This window comes from Macrobrachium nipponense, chromosome 47 (assembly GCF_015104395.2).
Source record: "Macrobrachium nipponense isolate FS-2020 chromosome 47, ASM1510439v2, whole genome shotgun sequence".
Taxonomy (NCBI): Eukaryota; Metazoa; Arthropoda; class Malacostraca; order Decapoda; family Palaemonidae; genus Macrobrachium; species Macrobrachium nipponense.
Window position 1 is genome coordinate 4,225,185 of NC_087222.1, and position 23,269 is coordinate 4,248,453.

Below are 23,269 nucleotides of genomic sequence, written 5' to 3' on the forward strand. Positions count from 1 at the left end.
GAATGGTCAACGGGGAACAGGGAACAAAAGGATCAAAATTGGAACGTCCCAGAAAAATAGGACGTCTGGCAACCCTAGGTCTAAACTAATATTGAAAGTGTGCAAGGAATTTTAGAGTGTATATATTTGTGTATAAGTGATTTGGTTGTATCGTGAGAGCAGTCATAGAATGGACTAAGTAATATTCTAATGTCCACTTTTTTTCTCTATTTTATAGGCTTTGAGTCATGGCTGAACATACAGGGACAAATTTGCCCGAAGGTTCAGGAGGCTTGAAGGTTGAAGAGGGGAATCCTGATACGGTAGGAGAGTCAGAGGTGCACGTTCCACAGAAGCTGTCAGAAGAAGAAAAGAGAGAAATACTCAGAAAGGCTTTGGCAGATGTGGAAGCAGGGATATCAATACGTCAGATTTCTAAGAAATATCCAATATCCCGTAGCACTTTATCAAAATGGATACAAATGGGCCTGGATAATGGCCCAAAATCAAGTGCAATGCCATGGCTGTCTGCTGATGTAGAAAAGGAGATAGTAGACTGGTGCCTTGAAATGGCTAGGATTGGCCATCCTCAGACCAAACAGAGCCTGCCATTGGTAGTTCAGCGTATTCTTAATCAAAAGAAGGAGAAAATTTTCAAAAATGAAAATCTACCGACTCATGGATGGACAGACAGATTCCTGAAGCGACACCCTGAGTTGTCCAACCGGATACCAGAAAATCTTGGTCACTTGAGGGCTTCCATAACTCCAAATAACATCTTCACTTTTTTTCAAAACTTGGAAGCCTTTTTAGTGGCTGAGGGTCTAAATGCAAATGAATTTTTAAGCCCAGATAATGCATCGCAAGTTTTCACATGCAATAAGACAGATATTGTCATTAACGCACAAGATGCCGCTTCCAAGGTTTGGGATAAAAAGGGTACTGTGGCTTCTTGTAAAGTCTCAGAAAAGGGGAAGCCCATGATGACTGTCCTGTGCTGTGCTTCAGCTGATGGAAGCCTCATGAGGCCTTTTATAGTTAATAAAGGGAAAACTCCGACTGAATATGTGAAGCACCAGGACTTGGAAGCAGATTCTTACCATAGAGGGTGCTCTGATTCTGGGTTGATGACAGCAGACCTTTTTCATGACTGGCTGGGTAACATTTTTGAAACTGAGCTTGTGGAAAAGAATATTAGAAGACCTGTTCTCTTAATTCTGGATGGCTTCTTGAGCCACTTAAATTTGGAAACTCTAAGATTTGCCCGTGATAAGAAAATCCTTATGTACCACCTTCCTCCCTACTCTTCCCATGTAATGCAGCCACTTGATGTGTCTGTATTGAAGCCACTCAAGGCAGAGTACAGAAGGGTATACAATAAAGTCTGGGGGGAAATTTCTTCCAAGGACATGCCAAAGAAACATTTCCCATATATATTAATGAAGTCCATCAAAGAAGTTAATATACCTGAAAATATAATAAGTGGATTCCAGTCAACAGGTTTGGTCCCTTTCAACCCCAATGCCATCGACGCCTCTGTCCAACTTCTGGAGACCTCTAAAGTTTCATCTTACGAGGAAATCAGAAAGGCTTTGGCAGAAGTGGAAGCAGGGTCATCAGCAAGTCAGATTGCTAGAAAATATTCAATATCTCGTACCACTCTAATAAAATATTTACAATTGGGCCTGGATAAGATCCCAAAAAAGCGTGTGTCATGGCTGCCTGCTGATGTAGAAAGGGAGATAGTAGACTGGTTTCTCTATATGGCTAGGATTGGTCATCCTCAGACCAAACAGAGTCTGCCATTGGTAGTCCAGCGTATTCTTAATCAAAAGAAGAAGAAAATTTTCCCAAATGAAAATATACCGACTCATGGATGGACAAACAGATTCCTGAACCGACACCCTGAGGTGTCCAACCAATCATTGGAAAATCTAGGTCTGTTGAAGGGTACCTTAACCTCAAAAACAATCTCCACATTCTTCCAAAACTTGGAAGCCTTTTTAGTGGCTGAGGGCCTAAATGCAAATGGATTTTTAAGCCCATATAATGGATCGCGAGTTTTCACCTGCAATGAGACAGGTATTGAAATCGACGCAGAAGACGGGACTTCCGAGGTTTGTGATAACAAGGGTATTGTGGCTTCTTGTAAAGTATCAGGAATAGGGAAGCCAATGATAACTGTCCTATGCTGTGCTTCAGCTGATGGAAGTCTCATGAGGCCTTTTATAGTTAACAAAGGAAAAACTGTGTCTGTATATGTGAAGCACCAGAATTTGGAAGCAGATTCTTACCATAGAGGGTGCTCTGATTCTGGGTTAATGACAGCAGACCTGTTTCATGACTGGCTGGGTAACATTTTTGAAAATGAGCTTGTGAAAAAGAATATTAGAAGACCTGTTCTCTTAATTCTGGATGGCTCCTTAACCCACTTAAATTTGGACACACTAAGATTTGCCCGTGATAAGAAAATCCTTATTTACTACCTTCCTCCCTACTCCTCCCATGTAATGCAGCCACTTGATGTGTCTGTATTCAAGCCACTCAAGGCAGAGTACAGAAGGGCATATGATAAAGTCTGGGGGAAACTTTCAGCCGTGGACATGCCAAAGAAACATTTCCCATATGTATTATTGAAGGCCATCAAAGAAGGTAATATAACTGAAAATATAATACGTGGATTCCGGTCAACAGGTTTGGTCCCTTTCAACCCCAATGCCATCAAAGCCTCCAGGTTTCTTACGGCAGAAAAAGAAGAGGATACTTTTCCTGTCCAACTTCTAGAGACCTCTACAGTTACATCAGTAGTAGAATTCACATCTTATGCATCTTATGAGGAAATCTTCAACCAAGGTTTTATCATGGGACAAAGAGCGCAGCTGAAACGTTTAGAGGCTGTGGTCCCACTGGATGAATTAGCCCTTTACAAAAGCAGGAAGACTGATTTAGGCCGGGTTCCTTCCCCAAGCACGTCTTACATGGTATGGAGGGAACTTGAGATGATTAAGCCGTGTCCTGCCGAGAGGAATCCATATGCTGGGGAAACTCAGCCTCTGGCAGATGCTAGTGAGATTGCACCTTTCCCACAAGCAATTCCCTCTAAAAGTGGGCTTCAATACCAACTTAGTAGTAGTGACATCTCTTTACCTGGCCCATCTGGGATTCCCTCTGCAACAACACCTCCAGGAATTGCTGAGCGTACATCAGACTGTAAAAGATACTTGAAGATGAAAGAAAGGAAGGAAAGGCTATTTGAAGAGAAAAAGGAGCAACGTAAGAAGGAAAGAGAGGCAAAAAAGCTGGCAAGAAGAAGCAAAGCGAAGGGAAGGGGAAAGGCAAGAGCACTGCCCAAGCGCAAATGCTAGATGAAGACAATGATTGAGCGATTTCAATGGTGTTGAGGAATTAAGGTAAGCAATGATGACAGCGAGAGTGAATTGAATGAACGTGGGGTATTCAAAGGGAAGAGTGGAGCAAATTCTCTATGGGTGGGATGCTAGACTTGTAAAAGGTGGTTCCACAAAACGTGTGTTGGTATCCCACTCAAGTTGTCCAAGCAAGAGGTAGAAAATTTAGAATTTATATGTTTTTAATTATATTGTGATCAGTCTTAGCTTATAAATATCTGTTCCATTAGTATACAAAATGCAATAGTTTTCCCTGTTTTTATTGTTTAATCATTTGGGCCATAACTGGTTTTCTTGTATTTCTTAAGATTTTTCCTGACATCTTGTGGTATTTGTATTTGTAATCAAAGTACAAAGACCAACCAATATACAGGCGGCCCTCGTTAGCGGCAGGGTTCTGTTCCTGGCTGCCGACGATAAGTGAGTTTTGACGCTAAGCGATTTTAAAGCCTACAGCTTCTGCACGCCTCCTTTCGAAACTAGACCAGTCAAAGGCGCTGTAAGCCCAATAAGTAAAATTATATTTATGCAGTATAATACTATAGAATTTACTATACAGTAGTACTGTACAGTACATTATAGCATTATAAATACTGTAAAGTGAAAAAAGCCCAGCTTTAATCCTTTAAGTGTCTAGAGTATGTAAAGATATAATAAGGTTTATACAGTGTACAGGTAGCTGTAGTGTTCAAGTTACGATAATTCGTCTAACGGTAGTCCGATTTTATGTGAGACCAAATTACAATAGCCTAACTTTATCCATCTTTTAGTAACATAAGTTCAATAACAGCAAAAGAGAATGATGAAAGTATGGTTTTAACGTTATACTCGTTGCGTGAATGTGTACAACCATGAAGGACCAAACGAGAAACTTTTCTTTTTTCCTAGTGCAACCGAATTGGATAAGATCCGTTTGGCTTTTATTTCAATCATCGTACTACAGTACACTGTTACCGTAGTTGTTATAAATGGCGTTATGTATAGAATAGAACTGAGATATCTTAATGTAATAACTTTATTCACTACAGATCAAAGATCATTATAGATCAAAGATCAATCGGGAAATATACTGTTAAATATAAACCTAGTTATAACTGAAGCTGAGAAAACTATTCAAGCTGCTAATGACTATTATCGTACATTGGCAACAAGGATAAAACTCCAGTAAACGTATGCCATCAAACACAACCGTAGATAAAATTGAGATAAAATCATTTTAATCAAAACTACCGTCTTTGAAAGAACACATTTTACGGTTGGTTTCACGCCGATAGATACATAACATAAAGTTTGTATTACGATGATATAAAGGAGAATTGTGAACGGAATCACATAATTTTTTTACGCAATAAACGTGCCGCCAACATAATCTCTTAACGAAAAAAAAAAGTAGTTCACATTCATAACGAGACATATTCAATTCATATTTCCACCTAAAAACATGTTGTATAAGGAAAAATAACCTTGTCTCACATAAGTCAAGTATCTAGATATTCGTTTATGCTAACTAGAAGCAAGAAAATTCGCTCAGAATTGCGTAATGGTGAAACAAACTCGTATTCATCAGCTGATTTCAAACCACAACATTGGCCGCTCCGCGGAATACTGGCTTAGATTTGCCGTAGTATTTTATAATACAATAATATGAGAATACATACAATATTATTGGATACAGTGAAGTAAAGTATAACTTTTTCAAGGATTTATGGAAAAGATGCATAAGTAATAAAATAACACCATGCATTTTTCGGTACAGTGGCGGACAAGAACGAACATGAAAAAACATCTGACAACGTGGAGCGTAGTTACAAAGGCTGCCTTAATTTCTATCATATTTTTGTACAAAAATCAAAATACCCTATACATAATATATTTTCATACACATTTTAAACATAAAAGCATAAATATTTAAAAATCGACACATCGATCGCTAAATTTGCACTCTTTTTAACTCATATTTTCGAAAGAGGTTAGACGGTGGCTTACAAGAACGAACATGAAAAAACATCGTATTATTTTGATAACGTGAAGGGCAGTTTCAAAAGCTGCGTTTTTATCATATTGCTGCACAGAAATAAAAATACCCTACAAGTTATACATTTTCATGCACATTTTAAACATAAAAGCATGAATATTTATAAAATCGACACATCGATCGCTAATTTGCACTTTTTTTTAACTATATTCGGAAGAAAGGCAGGCGGCGGCTCACAAGAAAGAACACGAAAAACACCGCATTTGATAACGTGAAGGGCAGTTTCAAAACCTGCCTTCGTAGCATTTTTCTTTGCAGAAATAAAAATACCCTATATGTAATACATTTTCATACACATTTTAAACATAAAAGCATGAACATTTATAAATCGACACATCCATAGCTAAATTTGCACTTACGTAACTCGATATTTTCGGCATAGACAGCGTCAGAGGCATATATTTTACCCTAATACTTATGCAATAACTCTCCATAAAATTTGTTAATATAATTTGCATAACCTTTATGGTCTGAACGGCATTTCTACAAATGTATGAAGTCGTTAGATAACGGTGCTCTAGCGGCGCTGTTAACTGAAAATTTAGCCGTAAAAATACTTTAAAATGCCTTATTTTTTTAATGTATTTTTGACGACAGCCGTAAAACCCATTCGCCGCTGAACGATGCGTCGTTATTCACGGGCCGCCTGTAATATAATATAATGTTAAATTATCTATCTCAGGAATTTTGGTGATTTATAAAAGAAGTGACTTTGATGATATTGTAGTCAAATTTGTTTAATATTTTTAGTAATGCATAATTTTATTCAGGGTCTTAACAAGTAATTATTCAACTGTAGGGTCCCTACCATGGCAGACCAAAATTCAAACTCACAGTGGCGCTGGCATCGCTAGTGTAGGTAACCAGTTACCAACTGCTTCTGGTACACAGGTATCACAACACAGCACCCCTCAATTGGATTTGTGCCAGCTCTCAGGTTACATCAGTACCTCTGTGGACCTTCTTCTTCTTCATTTAGATGTTTTTTTGGCTTTCCTTTTCAACAACACTTCGAAGAGTTGTAGTCCTTCTTTAAGGGTAAGAAGGAAGAACCGCCCCTGTCACCTGTGTCTTCAGAGAATGAAGAGCAAGAGCAGGATTTAGAGCAGGACACAGCTCAACCTCTGCCAACATACACTTCTTTGGTGAGGTTTCTTTAGGATTATTTTCCTGACCATTTGGCACCTGCCACTCTTAGTTTATCTCCTTCCTAAGGTAGTCCTATTCTCTGCAGCAAGGAAGACTCTTCCCTATGAGGATGAGTAGCTGTCTTCTAAGAGGGAACAAGGCAAAGTGTCTTTCGCCTTCACAACGTTGCTCCTAATGAAGTGTTACCTTTTCTCTGCACCAAGGAAAGCTGCTCCTTCCTTGGGAGTGTCTGCCTCCTCCAAGGGGGACTTCTCAGGCCTTGTGGACGCGAATAGGAGAGGGGGAATTTAGGATGCGAAGATGTTAATTTCTTCATCGGAGATTGATCATGTAGTTCGTAACCTCTTTAACGTCTTGGGAATTTGGGAGGAATTACAACGCTTACTGAGAGAATACGAACCAATAATATTATGTTTACAACATGTCAATAAAACAATATCTGCAATAGGTAAATATACTGTAGTATCTACATCTACAGAAGAAGAAGGAAATTTAGGCATAGCCATGTGTATATAACAAAGCATTTCATGACATGGTACCTGTAAACTTTATTGACTTGCAAATATCAAGTATTAAAATATACAAAAAAAATGATAATTATGTAATTTATAATTTACACAACCAGCCCAACAATAATGTCAAAATTGATAAAATTGAATATTTTCACAAAATTAGAATATCTATCAAAAAAGTACTCGCATACCCCAGAACGTAGACAACATACGATAGAGCGCATGAGTCGAAAAGGTCCACATTACACTATATCCGGATTGTTCCAGATCAGAATACAGAGTGGGATATTCTGCAGTGTTCCAGGACAAAACATGCCAGTTCTCTCTTCCCAATAATGCCTCACTATTTACAGCGGAGTTTATGTGCAATAACATTGGACAAATAACCAAAGAACTCCTAACAGTTTTGTGATTTAGACTATAGAAGCCATTAAAAGTTACAATCCCAAAAATAATATTGCATAACAGGTAGATTAAGTTTTGACTCCATAAATAGTGTGTAATAAAGGAAACAAATTGAAATAATGTAGGATCCCTGCCCCTGTCGGAATAAAAGGAAACAAAGAGACTGATAAGCAAGCCAAGGAAGCAGTCCAGATGATGAGAGCAAATGTAAACATCCCTATTAGTGACCATGGTGCATGTATATAAACAATCAGTGTAAATAAATGACAGAGTATATGGAACGAAGAACCTGAAAGTAGTAAACTAAATCAAATAAAACCTGATGTTACCAAATGGAGTTCCGCATATCAGAGAGACACACCACAACAAGCAATCCTGACACATCCACGTATAGGCCACACACTTCTGACACATGGGCACTTGATGAGCAGCCCATGAGGCCCTGCTCCAGAGTGCAAGGTGTTGGTAACTGTCAGACGGGTTTTGTGCGAGTGTCCAAAATACAACTGGCAGAAATGTTGTCAGAATCCTTCACATTTTCAGTGGTTCCAATTTTAACGTTTCTAAGGAACTCTGATTTAATTAATAAAATATGAAAAATAAGAATATAATGAAAATACAAAACATCAGAGCAATTAATGAATTTTACACAAAAATTTTAAAAGTTTCTTATTAAATTAAATACACCTTTTTTAGTATGTATGTATGGAAACATGAGTAAATATGTTTATTGCCTGTTTGTGTTCTAGTATGAAAGGCTCTGCCTCGGAGCAGTCTTTTATTTATTGTTTCTTTATTATCCTGAATGACCTCTTTTAGTCCCCAGTTCTTTGCCTTTGGCCTAGACCTGGCATTTTATCTAATTCTTTGGGCCAGCCCTATGAGAGCTGAAAATCTGCTCAGTGGTCTAGTTAGCTATTTTTGTAATAATGTTAATAATATCAATAAAAGATTATTTTTTTCTCAATTTTATTTCTATAAAAGATTTTTTCTAGTTTTTTTATCTCATTCATGTTATATAAATCTTCAATATACAGTAGTGCCTCAGGTTACGAAAATAATCCGTTCCGAAGCGGCCTTCGTAACCTGATTTTTTCGCACCTAGAACTACGTTTTACATGTAAATTGCCACAGTAAATTTTATAATAAAGCTAAATTGACCAATAAACATTGAAATACAACAATTTGGACAATTCAATACCTAACCTAACCGTGACTGTACCTGTAAATAAAGTGTATTAGTGTACAGGGTGTAAGAAATACTATACGTACGTATGTAGTAAAATGTGGAACCTTACTTTTGAGTGAGGCGATGTCCAAAAATGTCGACAGAGGAGGAGGACATATGGTAGAAAACATGAACATTATAAAATGGCAGAAAACATTAACACTAAACTTTATGAAACCCATTAACAAATGGCAGAAACATTAATACTTCTTGATTATCTCCACCTTTGTCTCCATAGAAAGCATCCCCTTCTTTCCTTGAACTTCAGCAACATTCTTGGGACCCATGGGTAATAGCATAATTACTGTAGTGCCTGAGGATAAGAAATTTAATCCGTTCTGAAGCGGCCTTCGTAACCTGATTTTTTTGTATCTTGAACTACATTTTACATGTAAATTGCTTAATTCTTTCCAAGCCCTACAAATGACCAATAAACAATGAAATAATTGAATTACAGTGGTACCTTGAGATACGAAATTAATCCGTTCCGAGGTTCCCTATGTATCATGAGTTTTTCGTATCTTGGACCGCATTTTACATGTAAAATGGCTAATCTGTTCCAAGCCCTCCAAAAACACCCCAGTAAATTTCATAATAAAGCTAAATTGACCTATAAACAATGAAATACTACAACAATTTGGACCATTCAATACCTAACTTTATACGTACTGCTAATTACCTGTAAATAAAGTGTATTAGTGTACATGGTATACAAGAAATACTGTACGTATGTAGTAAATGTGGAAGCTTACTTTTCGAGTGAGGCTATCTCCGAAAGTGGTGACAGAGGAGGAGGACAAACGATAGATAGGTACGTACTCTTAACTTTACAAAACACATAAAAAAATGTAAGCAAAACATACATAAACTAAACTTTACGAAACACATTAACAAAACTGGTAACACTTAACTTACAAAAAAAACTAAAATTAAAATTTTTTTTTGTCTTTTTGATTTTAACATATTTTTTTACTTTTATACTTTACGTGTGTTTTTATTTTATTTTTTTTTTTTTACAAAATTTCAACTTCATCACCACTTTCAACTCTGTTTTTTAGTATCACTTGGTTCTTCCTTTTTGCTTACTCCTGCTAATACTAAAGGCCTCTTAAAAAATAACTATCCAAGGAAGAATGCTTCTGTCTACTTTTCACAATCTTCCTGAAACGACTCAGGCAAGCCTCATCGAACTGCGCAAGCATACAACCTGTGTAAGCCTTTTTGGGGTGTCTTTTTTTTCAACAAACGATTGCACTTTATGAAAAGCAGCTAGGACATCCTTAATTTCTGCCGTTGTCAAAGGGTTGTCTTCCTCCTCCTCGCCGCTGCTAGAGAACTCCTCTTGAACGACGTTATGTTGCATGGCCTCCAACTTCTTCAGGTCATCCGTCGTAAGCTCCTCTTGGTGCTCCTCGAGAAGATCGTTGATGTCGTCCTCGTCGTCGACCAGCCCCATGGACTTGCCGAGTGCAACGATCTCGTCAAGATCTGGTTGCAAAACAGTTTCAGGATCGTCAACTGTTTCTGAATCTGCAGCACCAGCTTCGCCCACGTCGAATCCCTCGAAGTCTCTGGCGGATACTGCATCAGGCCAGAGTTTCCTCCACAAGGAATTCAAGGTTCGTCTCGAAACCTCCTGCCAAGCTTGGTCAATGAGTCGGATGCATATCACAACATCGAAATGCTCCTTCCAAAATTGACACAAGGTAAGGTTTGTGGTATCGGTGATGTCAAAACATCTCTTGAAAAGAGGTTTCGTATACAGCTTCTTAAAGTTCGATATCACTTGCTGGTGCATGGGCTGGAGGAGAGGGGTGGTGTTAGGCAGAAGATAAAGAACCTTGATGAAGGAATACTCCACTAGGATATCTTCCTCAAGGGCAGGGGCATTGTCCAACACCAGCAGATATTTCAGAGGGAGGCGCTTCTCTTCCAAGAATTTCTTCACTGTCGGGCCGAAACACAGATTTACCCACTCCGTGAACAAAAGCCTCGTTACCCAGGCTTTCGCATTAGCCCTCCACATCACTGGAAGCTTCTCCTTAAGCACTTTGTGGGTCTTGAAGGCTTGAGGATTCTTGGAATGATAGACCAGTAGGGGCTTCACCTTGCAATCCCCACTGGCATTTGAACAAAGTGCGATCGTAAGCCTGTCTTTCATAGGCTTATGCCCGGGTAGCTTCTTCTCTTCCTCCGTGATGTACGTCCGACTAGGCATTTTATTTCCAAAAAGGGCCAGTTTCATCACAATTGAACACTTGCTGAGAACTTTAGCCTTCCTTGGTCATCATTTTGTTGAACGTCTTTTTAAAGGCTTCGGCTGCTTTCATGTCCGAGCTGGCAGCCTCCCCATGACGCACCACCAAATGGATGCCAGTCCGTTTAAGGAATTTCTCCAACCACCCATGTGAAGCCTTGAACTTTGGGGTTGGCGTTGATGTCCCTTCTCCTCCGTCGTCTTCGGCCTGGGCAATCAAATCGCCGAAAATAGCACTGGCCTTGTGGGAGATTGCCGTCTCCATTATCGTGTCGCCAGCGATTTCTTTGTCTCTTATCCAGACAAGAAGAAGCCTTTCCATCTTGTCATGCATGTGGCTCTTCTTGCTGGACAAAATAGTGACGCCCTTGGAAGGTGTAGCTGCTTTGATGACATCCTTCTGCTTAAGGATGGTGCCTATTGTCGACGGATTTTGGCCATATTCCTTGGCGATCACACTCAATCACATACCAGCTTCATACTTCTTGATAATCTCCATCTTTGTCTCCAAAGAGAGCATCCTCTTCTTTCCATGAATTTCAAGTTTCTTGGGACCCATGACTACATATATACTGTACATAATTTATGTATAAGTAGAGTAAAGTTATCACACAACACGATAAAGTACGTATACTACAATGAAATCACTAACGAATTTACGTTAATAAACGAAATCGTTAGAATGAACGAATACCTCATGCGTACGATAACGATGCTGGGATGAGTGGCCGAGGCACGCTGCTACGTAGTAGATGCATGATGGGAAGGATGCTGACGAATAGGAGAGAAGGATCTCATGGCAGTGACTAGCATCAGGAACCAATGGGAGAGCAGGAGGATGGTGGCGAGTCTACTCAGTTGGCGGCGCGCGAGTTTCAAAATTGTTATTGGTGGTCCAGGTAAATCTTGGTCTTTACAGCAACAACCTTTCGTATCTTGAGCTATTTTCGTATGTAGAGCCGTAAAATTTTTCGTATTAGCTTTCATATCTCGAGTTTTTCGTAAGTTGAGCCTTTCATATCTAAAGGTACCACTGTACAACAATTTGGACCATTCAGTACCTAACACAACCTTTATTGTAGTATGTACGTGTAAATAAAGTGTATTAGTGTACATTGTACAAGAAATACTTTACGTAAATGTACGTACATATGTAGTAATATGTGGAACCTTACCTTTTGAGTGAGGCGATCTCTGAAAGTGGCGACAGAGGAGGAGGACAAATGGCAGAAAACATGAACATTTAACTTTACGAAACATTAAAAAATGGCTGACAACATTAACACTAAAAAATGGCAGACAACATTAACACTAAACTTTATGAAACACATTAACAAATGGCAGAAAACATTAACACTTCTTTATTATCTCCATCTTCGTTCTCCATAGAAAGCATCCTCTTCTTTCCGTGAACTTCAGCAACATTCTTGGGACCCATGGCTAATAACGTAAGTAATTATGTTCACACACTACACAATGAATTAACTTAACAGTACAATGAAAGCAAAATCACTAACACAAATTTACGTTAAAAAACGAAATACGTATATATGAACGAATGAATTCCAATGTTTACGATAACGCTGCCACAAAAAATGGTCAAGGAACGCCTTTACATAGAGGCATGATGCTGACTAATAGGAGAGCAGGATCTTATGGCGGTGACTAGCATCAGAAACCAATGGGAGAGCGGGAGGATGGTGGCGAGTCTACTGAGTAGGTGGCGTGCTAGTTTTAAAATTGTTTTCGGTGGTCCGGGCGAATCTTGGACTTTACCCTTTCGCAACCTGAATTATTTTCGTATATAGAGGCAAAAAAATCTTCGTCTTTGCTTTCGTAACTTGGAATTTTCGTAAGTAGGAACTTTCGTATGTCGAGGTTCCACTGTTATGTTCACACACAACACAATGAAGTAACACAGTACAAGAAAAGAGAAATCACTAACACGAATTTACATTAATAAACGAAATCTATGTGAACGAACAAATTCCAGGTGTTTATGATAACGCTGCCGCAAAAAATGGTCAAGGAATGCCTTTACATAGTCATGATGGGACAGATGCTTACCAATATGAGAGCAGAATCTTACAGCGGTGACTAGCATCAGGAAACAATGGGAGAGTGGGAGGATGGTGGTGAGTCAACTCAGTTGGCGGCACGTGAGTTTTAAAATTGTTCTTGGCGGCCCTGGCGAATCTCGGACTTTACAGTACATATACACCCTTTTGCAACCTGAATTATTTTCGTACACAGAAGCAAAAAAAACTTTGTCTTTGCCTTCGTAACCTGGATTTTTTGTACGTAGGGACTTTCGTGTGTAGGGGTATGACTGTAATTATTTTGTTGTTATTTTTCTTGGGTTGAAGCATGTGCCCAGGTTCCAACCCCCCCACCCCCACCCCCAGATCTGCTAGTGACAGAGAGAGAGAAAGAGATGGAGACTCATGTTTGTTTATATAGTATATATACTTAAATGTGTAAGTTTACAGAGAGAAAGAGAGAGGCACGTGTGTTTATACATATACGCATAAGTGTTCGGTTTGTGAGCAAACGCAATGTTTACTCTGTTAAGCTTCTCAGTAAAGAGGTTTGTGGGTGTAAAGGGGTTTGATACACTGCTGATGCGCTTCAAGTCCAGTAGTATGAAGCAGTAAATTTGATATGAGTTTTACTACTCCAGGACTTCATCCAAAACTGATATGTTAAAAGTAAGAAAGGGGAAGTGTCACCCAAGTTAGAGGAAATGGCCTAACTAGGGTTGCCAGATTAAAAGATTAGAACTGCAGGGACAATTACAATTACCTTACATAAATTTATACCTTTAAACACTCCCAGACCAGTATATTATAAAAACAAAAGAGAGAATTATCACATAAGTGAAATAAAATAAAACCAAAATTTTAATGGGGGTATTATAAAATGGAAGATAGTTTTTAAAGGTAATAATCAGCACAAAAATTAAATACAGAAACTATACTCAAAAATTCTTTTCATTGGGAGTGTGTGAGTATGAATAGAAATACATATGCACAAAAAAAAGGAACTAAAATTATTATTTATATTTCTCTGATGATTTTGCTATTTTTATTAGGTCCCTATTTTCTAGCTCCTGCCTATGGAATTAAGGTTCCATGTGCATTGAAAGACAGCTTCCACAGAAGCCACATCCAACTTGTTTCACTTGTCATTCCACTGGATATTCATGATTGAGAATACACGCTCACCAATGGCATTATGAGGTGGAATGCTTAATAAATACTGGCACAAAATTAATATATCTGAATATTGTTCTTTCAATTCCATCTGCTGAAGGATATACAGTGGTACCTCGACATACGAAAGTCCCAGCTTACGAAAAATTCAAGTTATAAAAGCAAATACGAAGATTTTTTGGCTCTACATACGAAAATAATTCAGGTTACGAAAGGTTGTTGCTGTAAAGTCCCAAGATTCGCCTGGACTGCCGAGAACAATTTTAAAACTCGCGCCCCACCAACTGAGTAGACTCGCCACCATCCTCCCACTCTTCCATTGGTTCCTGATGCTAGTCACCGCCATAAAATCCTGGTCTCCTGTTGGTCAGCATCTCTCCCAACGTGCTCTACATAAAGGCGTTCTTCTTTGTCCTGCTTCGCACCAGCGTTATCGTACGCACACAGAATTCATTCGTTCACATATACAATTTTGTTTGTTAACCTAAATTCGCGTTAGTGATTTCATTGTTCTACTTTATCGTGTTGTGTGAGAACTTAATTAGTATACTACATAACTTAATTACGTACAGTATAGTCATGGGTCCCAAGAAAGTTGCTGAAGTTCACGGAAAGAAGAGGATGCTTTCTATGGAGACAAAAATGGAGATTATCAAAAAGTATGAAGCTGGCATGCGGTCGAGTGTGATCGCTAAGGAATACGGTCAAAATCCGTCGATGATAGGCACCATCCTTAAGTAGAAGGAAGCCATCAAAGCAGCTACACCTTCCAAGGGCGTGACTGTTTTGGCCAACAAGATGAGATGGAGAAGCTGCTGCTTGTATGGATTGAGGACAAAGAAATCGCTGGCGATACGATAACCAAGATGGCAATCTGCCAGAAGGCCAGCGCTATTTTCAGTGATTTGATTACCCAGGCCGAAGACGACGGAGGAGAAGGGACATCGATGCCAACCCCAGACTTCAAGGCTTCTCATGGGTGGTTTTATAAATTCCGTAAACGGACTGGCATCCATTCGGTGGTGAAGAAATTGAAATTTTGTATAAAACATTAAAAGTCAAAAAAAAAAAAAAAAAAAAAAAGACAATAAAAACAATGAAATTTAAGTTTTTTGAAAAGTCAAGTGTTTACGTTTTTTGCCATTTGTTAAAGTGTTTTGTAAAGTTTAGTGTTAATGTTTCCTGACATTTTTTTTATGTGCTTCGTTGTCTTCCTCCTCTGTCGCCACTTTCGGAGATCGCCTCACTCGAAAGGTAAGGTTCCACATCTTACTACATACGTACATATGTACGTACAGTATTTCTTGTATACCATGTACACTAATACACTTTATTTACAGGTATGTAGTACATATTAGTAGTATATGTAGTTTAAGTTAGGTATTGAATGGTCCAAATTGTTGTATTTCATTGTTTATTGGTCAATTTAGCTTCATTATTAAATTTACTGTGGTGTTTTTGTAGGGCTTAGAACAAATTAGGCAATTTACATGTAAAATGTGGTTCAAGATACAAAAAACTCAGGATACGAAGTCCGCCTCGAAACGGATTAATTTCGTATCCAGAGGTACCAATGTATAGAACTTCATCTTTCATTGCACAGCATGGTCACTCATTCATCAGGCTTGATCTCCATATGTTTATCAAGGAGATTTTTCAATGATGACCACTGTCAAAAAAAGGATGTTGGCGTCAGTTTTTCAATCTTTGTTTTTTAACACAAGACAAGATGATTGGACTTGTTCCCATGCTGGAACAGTGTCCAATAACTTCGTGGAAAATTATCAAAACCTTCTGAAGATGAAACCCCCTCTGAAGATAGTCATAGCAAGTGACATAGTAGTCATTCACTTCAAGTATGAATTATTATGGTGAACTAAAATCGGGACAATACGGGTGTCACAGAATGGTCAACGGGGAACAGGGAACAAAATGATTAAAATCGGAGCATGTCCCAGAAAAATAGGACGTCTGGCAGCCCTAGGCCTAAACTAATATTGAAAGAGTCTAGGAATTTTAAAGTGTATATATTTATGTATATAAGTGATTTGGTTTTATTGTGAGAGCAGTCATAGAATAGACTAAGCAATATTCTAATGTCCACTTTTTTTCTCTTATTTTGTAGGCTTTGAGTCATGGCTGAACATACAGGGACAAATTTGTCCAAAGGTTCAGGAGGCTTGAATTTTGAAGAGGGGAATCCTGATACGGTAGGAGAGTCAGAGGTGCACGTTCCACAGAAGCTGTCAAAAGAAGAAAAGAGAGAAATACTCAGAGAGGCTGTGGCAGATGTGGAAGCAGGGATGTCAATATCTCAGATTGCTCAAAAATATTCATTATCCTGTACCACTATAAGAAATTGGTTACAAATGGGCCTGGATCATGTCCCAAGACCAAGTGCTATGCCATGGATGCCTGCTGATGTAGAAAGGGAGATAGTAGACTGGTGCTTTGAAATGGCTAGGATTGGGTATCCTAGGACCAGACAGAGTCTGCCATTGGTAGTCCAGCATATTGTTAATCAAAAGAAGAAGAAAATTTTCCAAAATGATAATCTTCCAACTTTTGGATGGACGAACAGATTCCTGAAGAGACACCCTGAGGTGTCCAACCAATGTCCAGTAAATATACGTCAATTTAAGGCTACCTTAAACTCAAAAAAAAAGGGTACCTTAACCTCAAAAACAATCTCCACATTTCTCCAGAACTTGCAATCCTTTTTAATGGCTGAGGGCCTAAATGCAAATGAATTCTTAAGCTCATATAATGCATCGCGAGTTTTCACCTGCAGTGAGACAGGTATTGTCATCAGCTCAGACGGGACTTACGAGGTTTGTGATAACAAGGGGAATCAAGATGGTCGTAAAGTGTCAGGAATGGGGAAGCCCTTGATGACTGTCCTGTGCTGTGCTTCAGCTGATGGAAGTCTCATGAGGCCTTTTATAGTTAATAAAGGGAAAACTCCGACTGAATATGTGAAGCACCAGGATTTGGAAGCAGATTCTTACCATAGAGGGTGTTCTGATTCTGGGTTGATGACAGCAAGCCTGTTTCATGACTGGCTGGGTAACATTTTTGAAAATGAGCTTGTGAAAAAGAATATTAGAAGACCTGTTCTCTTAATTCTGGATGGCTTCTTAACCCACTTAAATTTGGACACTCTAAGATTTGCCCATGATAAGAAAATTCTTATATACTACCTTCCTCCCTACTCCTCCCTTGCATTGCAGCCACTTGATGTGTCTGTATTCAAGCCACTCAAGGCAGAGTACAGAAGGGTATACAATAAAATCTTGGGGGAAATTTCATCCATGGACATGCCAGAGCAACATTTGCCATATATATTACTGAAGTCCATCAAAGAAGTTAATATACCTGAAAATATAATAAGTGGATTCAGGTCGACAGGTTTGGTCCCTTTCAACCACAATGCCATCGACACCTCCGAGTTTGCTACGGCAGAAAAAGAAGAGGATGCTTCTGCTGTCCAACTTCCGGAGACCTCTACAGTTACATCAGTAGTAGAACCCACATCTTATGCATCTTATGAGGAAATCTTCAGCCAAGGTTTTATCATGGGACAAAGAGCACAGCTGAAGCGTTTAGAGGCTGTGGTCCCACTGGATGAATTAGCCCTTTACAAAAGCAGGAAGACTGATTTAGGTTGGGTTCCTTCCCCAGGCACGCCTTACATGGTATGGAAGGAACTTGAGATGATTAAGCTGTGTCCTGCTGAGAGGAATCCATATGCTGGGGAAACTCAGCCTCTGGCAGATGCTAGTGAGATTACACCTTTCCCACAAGCAATTCGTTCTAAAAGTGGGCTTCAGTACCAACTTAGTAGTAGTGACATCTCTTTACCTGGCCCATCTGTGATTCCCTCTGCAACAACACCTCCAGGAATTGCTGAGCGAACATCAGACTGTAAAAGATACTTAAAGATGAATGAAAGGAAGGAAAGGCTATTTGAAGAGAAAAAGGAGCAACATAAGAAGGAAAGAGAGGCAAAAAAGCTGGCAAGAAGAAGCACAGCGAAGGGAAGGGGAAAGGCAAGAGCACTGCCAAATCGCAAATGCTAGATGAAGACAATGATTGAGCGATTTCAATGGTGTTGCGGAATTGAGGTAAGCAATGATGACAGCAAAAGTGAATTGAATGAACGTGGGGTATTCAAAGGGAAGAGTGGAGCAAATTCTCTATGGGTGGGATGCCAGACTTGTGAAAGGTGGTTCCACAAAACATGTGTTGGTATCCCACTCAAGTTGTCCAAGCAAGAGGTAGAAAATTTAGAATTTACATGTTTGTAATTATATTGTGATCAATCTTAGCTTAAAAATATCTGTTCCATCAATATACAAAATGCAATAGTTTTTCCCTTTTTTTTATTGTTTAGTCATTTGAGCCATAACTGGTTTTATTGTATTTCTTAAGATTTTTCCTGACATCTTGTGGTATTCGTATTTGTAATCAAAGTACAAAGACCAACCAATATAATATGTTAAATTATCTATCGCAGGAATTTTGGTGATTTATAAAAGAAGTGACTGTGATGATATTGTAGTCAAGTTTGTTTAATATTTTTAGTAATGCATAACTTACCAAGTAATTATTCAACTGTAGGGTCATTACCAAGGCAGACCGAAATTCAAACTTTCATGGTGGCGCTGGCATCGCTAGTGTAGGTAACCAGTTACCAACTGCTTCTGGTAAACAGGTATGACAACATCACACCCCTCACTTGGATTTGTGCTGGCTCCCAGGTTACATCAGTAGCTCTGTGGAGCTTCTTCTTCATTTGGATGGTTTTTTGGCTTTTCTTTTCAACAGCACTTTGAAGAGTTGTTGTCCTTCTTTAAGAGTAAGACACCGTTGTCAAAGAAGGAAGAACCCCCCCTGTCACCTATGTCTTCAGATAATGAAGAGCAAGAGCAGGATTTAGAGCAGGACACAGCTCAACCTCCGGCAACATACACTTCTTTGGTGAGGTTTCTTTAGGATTATTTTCCGGACCATTTGGCACCTGCCACTCCTAGTTTATCTCCTTCCTAAGTTAGTCCTATCCTCTGCAGCTTGGCAGGCTCTTCCCTATGAGGATGAGTAGCTGTCTTCTAAGAGGGAACAAGGCAAAGTGTCTTTCGCCTTCACAACGTTGCTCCTAATGAAGCGTTATCGTTTCTCTGCAACCAGGAAAGCTCCTCCTTCCTTGGGAGTGTCTGCCTCCTCCAAGGGGGATTTCTCAGGCCTTGTGGACGTGAATAAGAGAGGGGGAATTTAGGATGCGAAGATGTTAATTTCTTCATCAGAGATTGATCTAGTTCGTAACCTCTTTAAGGTCTTGGGAATTTGGGAGAATTACAACGCATACTGAGAGAATACGAACCTATAATATGTTTACAAAATGTCAATAAAACATTAACAATTGGTAAATATACTGTAGTATCTACATCTACAGAAGAAGGAAATTTAGGCATAGCCATATGTGTACATAACAAAGTATGTCATGACATGGTACCTGTAAACTTTATTGACTTGCAAATATCAAGTATTAAAATATACAAATAAAAAATGATAATTATGTAATTTACAATTTACACAACCAGCCCAACAATAATGACAAAATTGATAAAATTGAATATTTGCACCAAATTAAAATATCTATCAAAAAAGTACTCGCATACCCCAGAACGTAGACAACATACGATAGAGCGCATGAGTCGAAAAGGTCCACATTACACTATATACGGATTGTTCCAGATCAGAATACAGAGTGGGATATTCTGCAGTGTTCCAGGACAAAACATGCCAGTTCTCTCTTCCCAATAATGCCTCACTATTTACAGCGGAGTTTATGTGCAATAACATTGGACAAATAACCAAAGAACTCCTAACAGTTTTGTGATTTAGACTATAGAAGCCATTAAAAGTTACAATCCCAAAAATAATATTGCATAACAGGTAGATTAAGTTTTGACTCCATAAATAGTGTGTAATAAAGGAAACAAATTGAAATAATGTAGGATCCCTGCCCCTGTCGGAATAAAAGGAAACAAAGAGACTGATAAGCAAGCCAAGGAAGCAGTCCAGATGATGAGAGCAAATGTAAACATCCCTATTAGTGACCATGGTGCATGTATATAAACAATCAGTGTAAATAAATGACTGAGTATATGGAACGAAGAACCTGAAAGTAGTAAACTAAATCAAATAAAACCTGATGTTACCAAATGGAGTTCCGCATATCAGAGAGAGACACACACACAAGCAATCCTGACACATCCACGTATAGGCCACACACTTCTGACAGATGGGCACTTGATGAGCAGCCCATGAGGCCCTGCTCCAGAGTGCAAGGTGTTGGTAACTGTCAGACATGTTTTGTGCGAGTGTCCAAAATATAACCGGCAGAGACTGTCAAGCTTTGGATGCAAAGTAGTAAAGAAATGTTGTCAGAATCTTTCACATTTTCAGTTGTTCCAATTTTGACGTTTCTAAGGCACTCTTGATTTAATTAATAAAGTATGAAAAATAAGAATATAATGAAAATGCAAAACCTTAGAGCAAATTTATGAATTTTACACAAAAATTTTAAGTTTCTTATTAAATTAAATACACCTTTTTTAGTATGTATGTATGGAAACATGAGTAAATATGTTTCTTGCCTGTTTGTGTTCTAGTATGAAAGGCTCTGCCTTGGAGCAGTCTTTTAATTTTATTGTTTCTTTATTATCCTGAATGACCTCTTTAGTCCCAGTTCTTTGCCTTTGGCCTAGACCTGGCATTTTATCTAATTCTTAGGGCCAGCCCTATGAGAGCTGAAAATCTGCTCAGTGGTCTAGTTAGCTATTTTTGTAATAATAATAATAATATTAATAAAAGATTATTTGCTTCTCAAAATTATTTCTATAAAAGATTTTTTCTAGTTTATTTTATCTCATTCATGTTATATAAATCTTCAATTTACAGTAGTGCCTCAGGTTACGAAAATAATCCGTTCCGAAGCGGCCTTCGTAACCTGATTTTTTCGCACCTAGAACTACGTTTTACATGTAAATTGCCACAGTAAATTTTATAATAAAGCTAAATTGACCAATAAACATTGAAATACAACAATTTGGACCATTCAATACCTAACCTAACCATGACTGTACCTGTAAATAAAGTGTATTAGTGTACAGGCGTAAGAAATACTGTATGTACGTATGTAGTAAAATGTGGAATCTTACCTTTTGAGTGAGGCGATGTCCGAAAATGTCGACAGTGGAGGAGGACAAATGGAAGAAAACATGAACACTTAACTTCATTAAACATTAAAAAAATGGCAGAAAACATTAACACTTAACTTTACGAAACACATTAACAAATGGCAGAAAACATTTACACTTCTTGATTATGTCGACCTTCGTCTCCATAGAAAGCATCCCTTTCTTTCCTTGAACTTCAGCAACATTCTTGGGACCTATGGCTAATAATAAGTTCAGTAGTGCCTCAGGATACAAAATTAATCCGTTCCGAAGTGACTTTTGTAACCTGATTTTTTTGTATCTTGAACTAAGTTTTACATGTAAATTGCCTAATTCGTTCCAAGCCCTACAAAAACACCACAGTAAATTTTATAATTAAGCTAAATTGACCAATAAACAATGAAATACAACAATTTGGACCATTCAATACCTAACATAACCTTTATTGTAGTACGTATGTGTAAATAAAGTGTATTAGTGTACATGGTCCAAGAAATACTTAACGTACATGACATATGTATAGTAAAATGTGGAACCTTTCGAGTGAGGTGATCTCCGAAAGTGGTGACAGAGGAGGAGGACAAATGGCAGAAAACATGAACATTTAACTTTACGAAACACATTAATAAAGGGCAGAAAACATTAATACTTCTTGATTATCTCCATCTTCATTCTCCATAGAAAGCATCCTCTTCTTGCTGTGAACTTCAGCAACATTCTTGGGACCCATGGCTAATGACGTAAGTAATTAAGTTCACACACTACACAATAAAGTAACTTACAGTACAACAAAAGCAAAATCACTAACACAAATTAACGTTAACAAACGAAATACGTATATGTGAATGAACGAATTCCAATGTTTATGATAACGCTGCCGCAAAAAATGGTCAAGGAACGCTTTTACATACAGACTTATAGGAGAGATGCTGACCAATAGGAGAGCAGGATGGTGGCGAGTACTGAGTTGGCAGCGTGCTAGTTTTAAAATTGTTCTCGGTGGTCCGGGCGAATCTCGGACTTTACACTACATACACCCTTTCGCAACCTGAATTATTTTCGTACACAGAAGCAAAAAAACCTTCGTCTTTGCCTTCGTAACCTAGATTTTTCGTACGTAGGGACTGTATGACTGTAATTATTTCGTTGTTATTTTTCTTGGGTTGAAGCATTTGTCCAGGTTCCAACCCCCCACCCCCACCCCTAGATCTGCTAGTGACGGAGAGAGAGAGAGATGGAGAGACATGTTTGTGTATATAGGGTAAACAATCACGGATGATCCACCATCATCACGCTGGCCGGGTCTTATTCACTCGATATTTAGTTGGTGAAACAAGAATACAATTACAACTCTAAGCATACCATTCAAAAGATTGAAGTTTCGTCAACATAATGTGATATATGAAAGCCCCCATACGAACTAAAATAAGCATGTGATGCTCTTCGTAAAATATGTTTTCAAGGCAGTTTTGAAATCCAATATGGCGGCTATCGTCAGGCTGGCCGGTCTAATCACGGACTATCCACCATCTTTCCCAGCCTTCCCAGCACTCATTTGAACAATGTTAGCATATATATATATATATGTAACGTTTATTGATCTTACCCAAGATTGCAGTTGTAATCAGCACAATAAAACAACATTTTGTTGCCTATATTAGTGAAAATATGAAACTTGTTATTCCCGGGGTCATGGTTTGAACTGAATTCATTTTTACCTTAATTGGTGGTTTTATCCTTACTGCCATCACAACTGAAACTCCACACTGCTTATTTGATTGTAATTATACACATTATTGGTCTTAATCCACTCCAAGTTGCACTTGAACCACATTGTTGCTGTT

The 23,269-nt window shown here is 38.5% G+C and overlaps 3 protein-coding genes across 5 annotated transcripts in view; all 3 read left to right on the plus strand.

The window, feature by feature from the left end:
• The window catches only part of LOC135204676 (uncharacterized), a 93,528-nt gene extending 77,083 nt beyond the window's left edge, over positions 1-16,445 (plus strand). Inside the window, exons 2-3 of one of the 3 annotated variants that reach the window (XM_064234833.1) lie at positions 218-3,389; positions 16,310-16,445. In XM_064234833.1, the coding sequence (XP_064090903.1) occupies positions 228-3,344 (3,117 nt within the window). In that variant the 5' untranslated portion in view covers positions 218-227 and the 3' untranslated portion in view covers positions 3,345-3,389; positions 16,310-16,445. Of the gene's footprint in view, positions 1-217; positions 3,390-16,309 lie in introns of those variants that run through there. The other 2 variants (XM_064234832.1, XM_064234831.1) reach the window with 2 other exon arrangements.
• LOC135204416 (uncharacterized) lies at positions 16,320-19,179 on the plus strand. The gene is made up of 2 exons (XM_064234628.1): positions 16,320-18,200; positions 19,012-19,179. The coding sequence occupies exons 1-2, from the start codon at positions 16,320-16,322 to the stop codon at positions 19,177-19,179; spliced, it is 2,049 nt and encodes a 682-aa protein (XP_064090698.1).
• LOC135204674 (uncharacterized) overlaps positions 18,178-23,269 on the plus strand; it is a 32,682-nt gene continuing 27,590 nt past the window's right edge. The window contains exon 1 of the mRNA XM_064234829.1: positions 18,178-18,308. The gene's annotated coding sequence lies outside the window, so the exon portion shown is untranslated. The remainder of the gene's footprint in view (positions 18,309-23,269) is intronic.

Coding starts and splice junctions, on each gene's coding strand:
- LOC135204416 (XM_064234628.1), top strand. CDS start 16,320: ATGGCTGAACATACAGGGACAAATTTGTCCAAAGGTTCAGGAGGCTTG. Junction 18,201..19,011: donor AAAGAGAGGCAAAAAAGCTG/GCAAGAAGAAGC, acceptor TCTTTTCAACAG/CACTTTGAAGAGTTGTTGTC.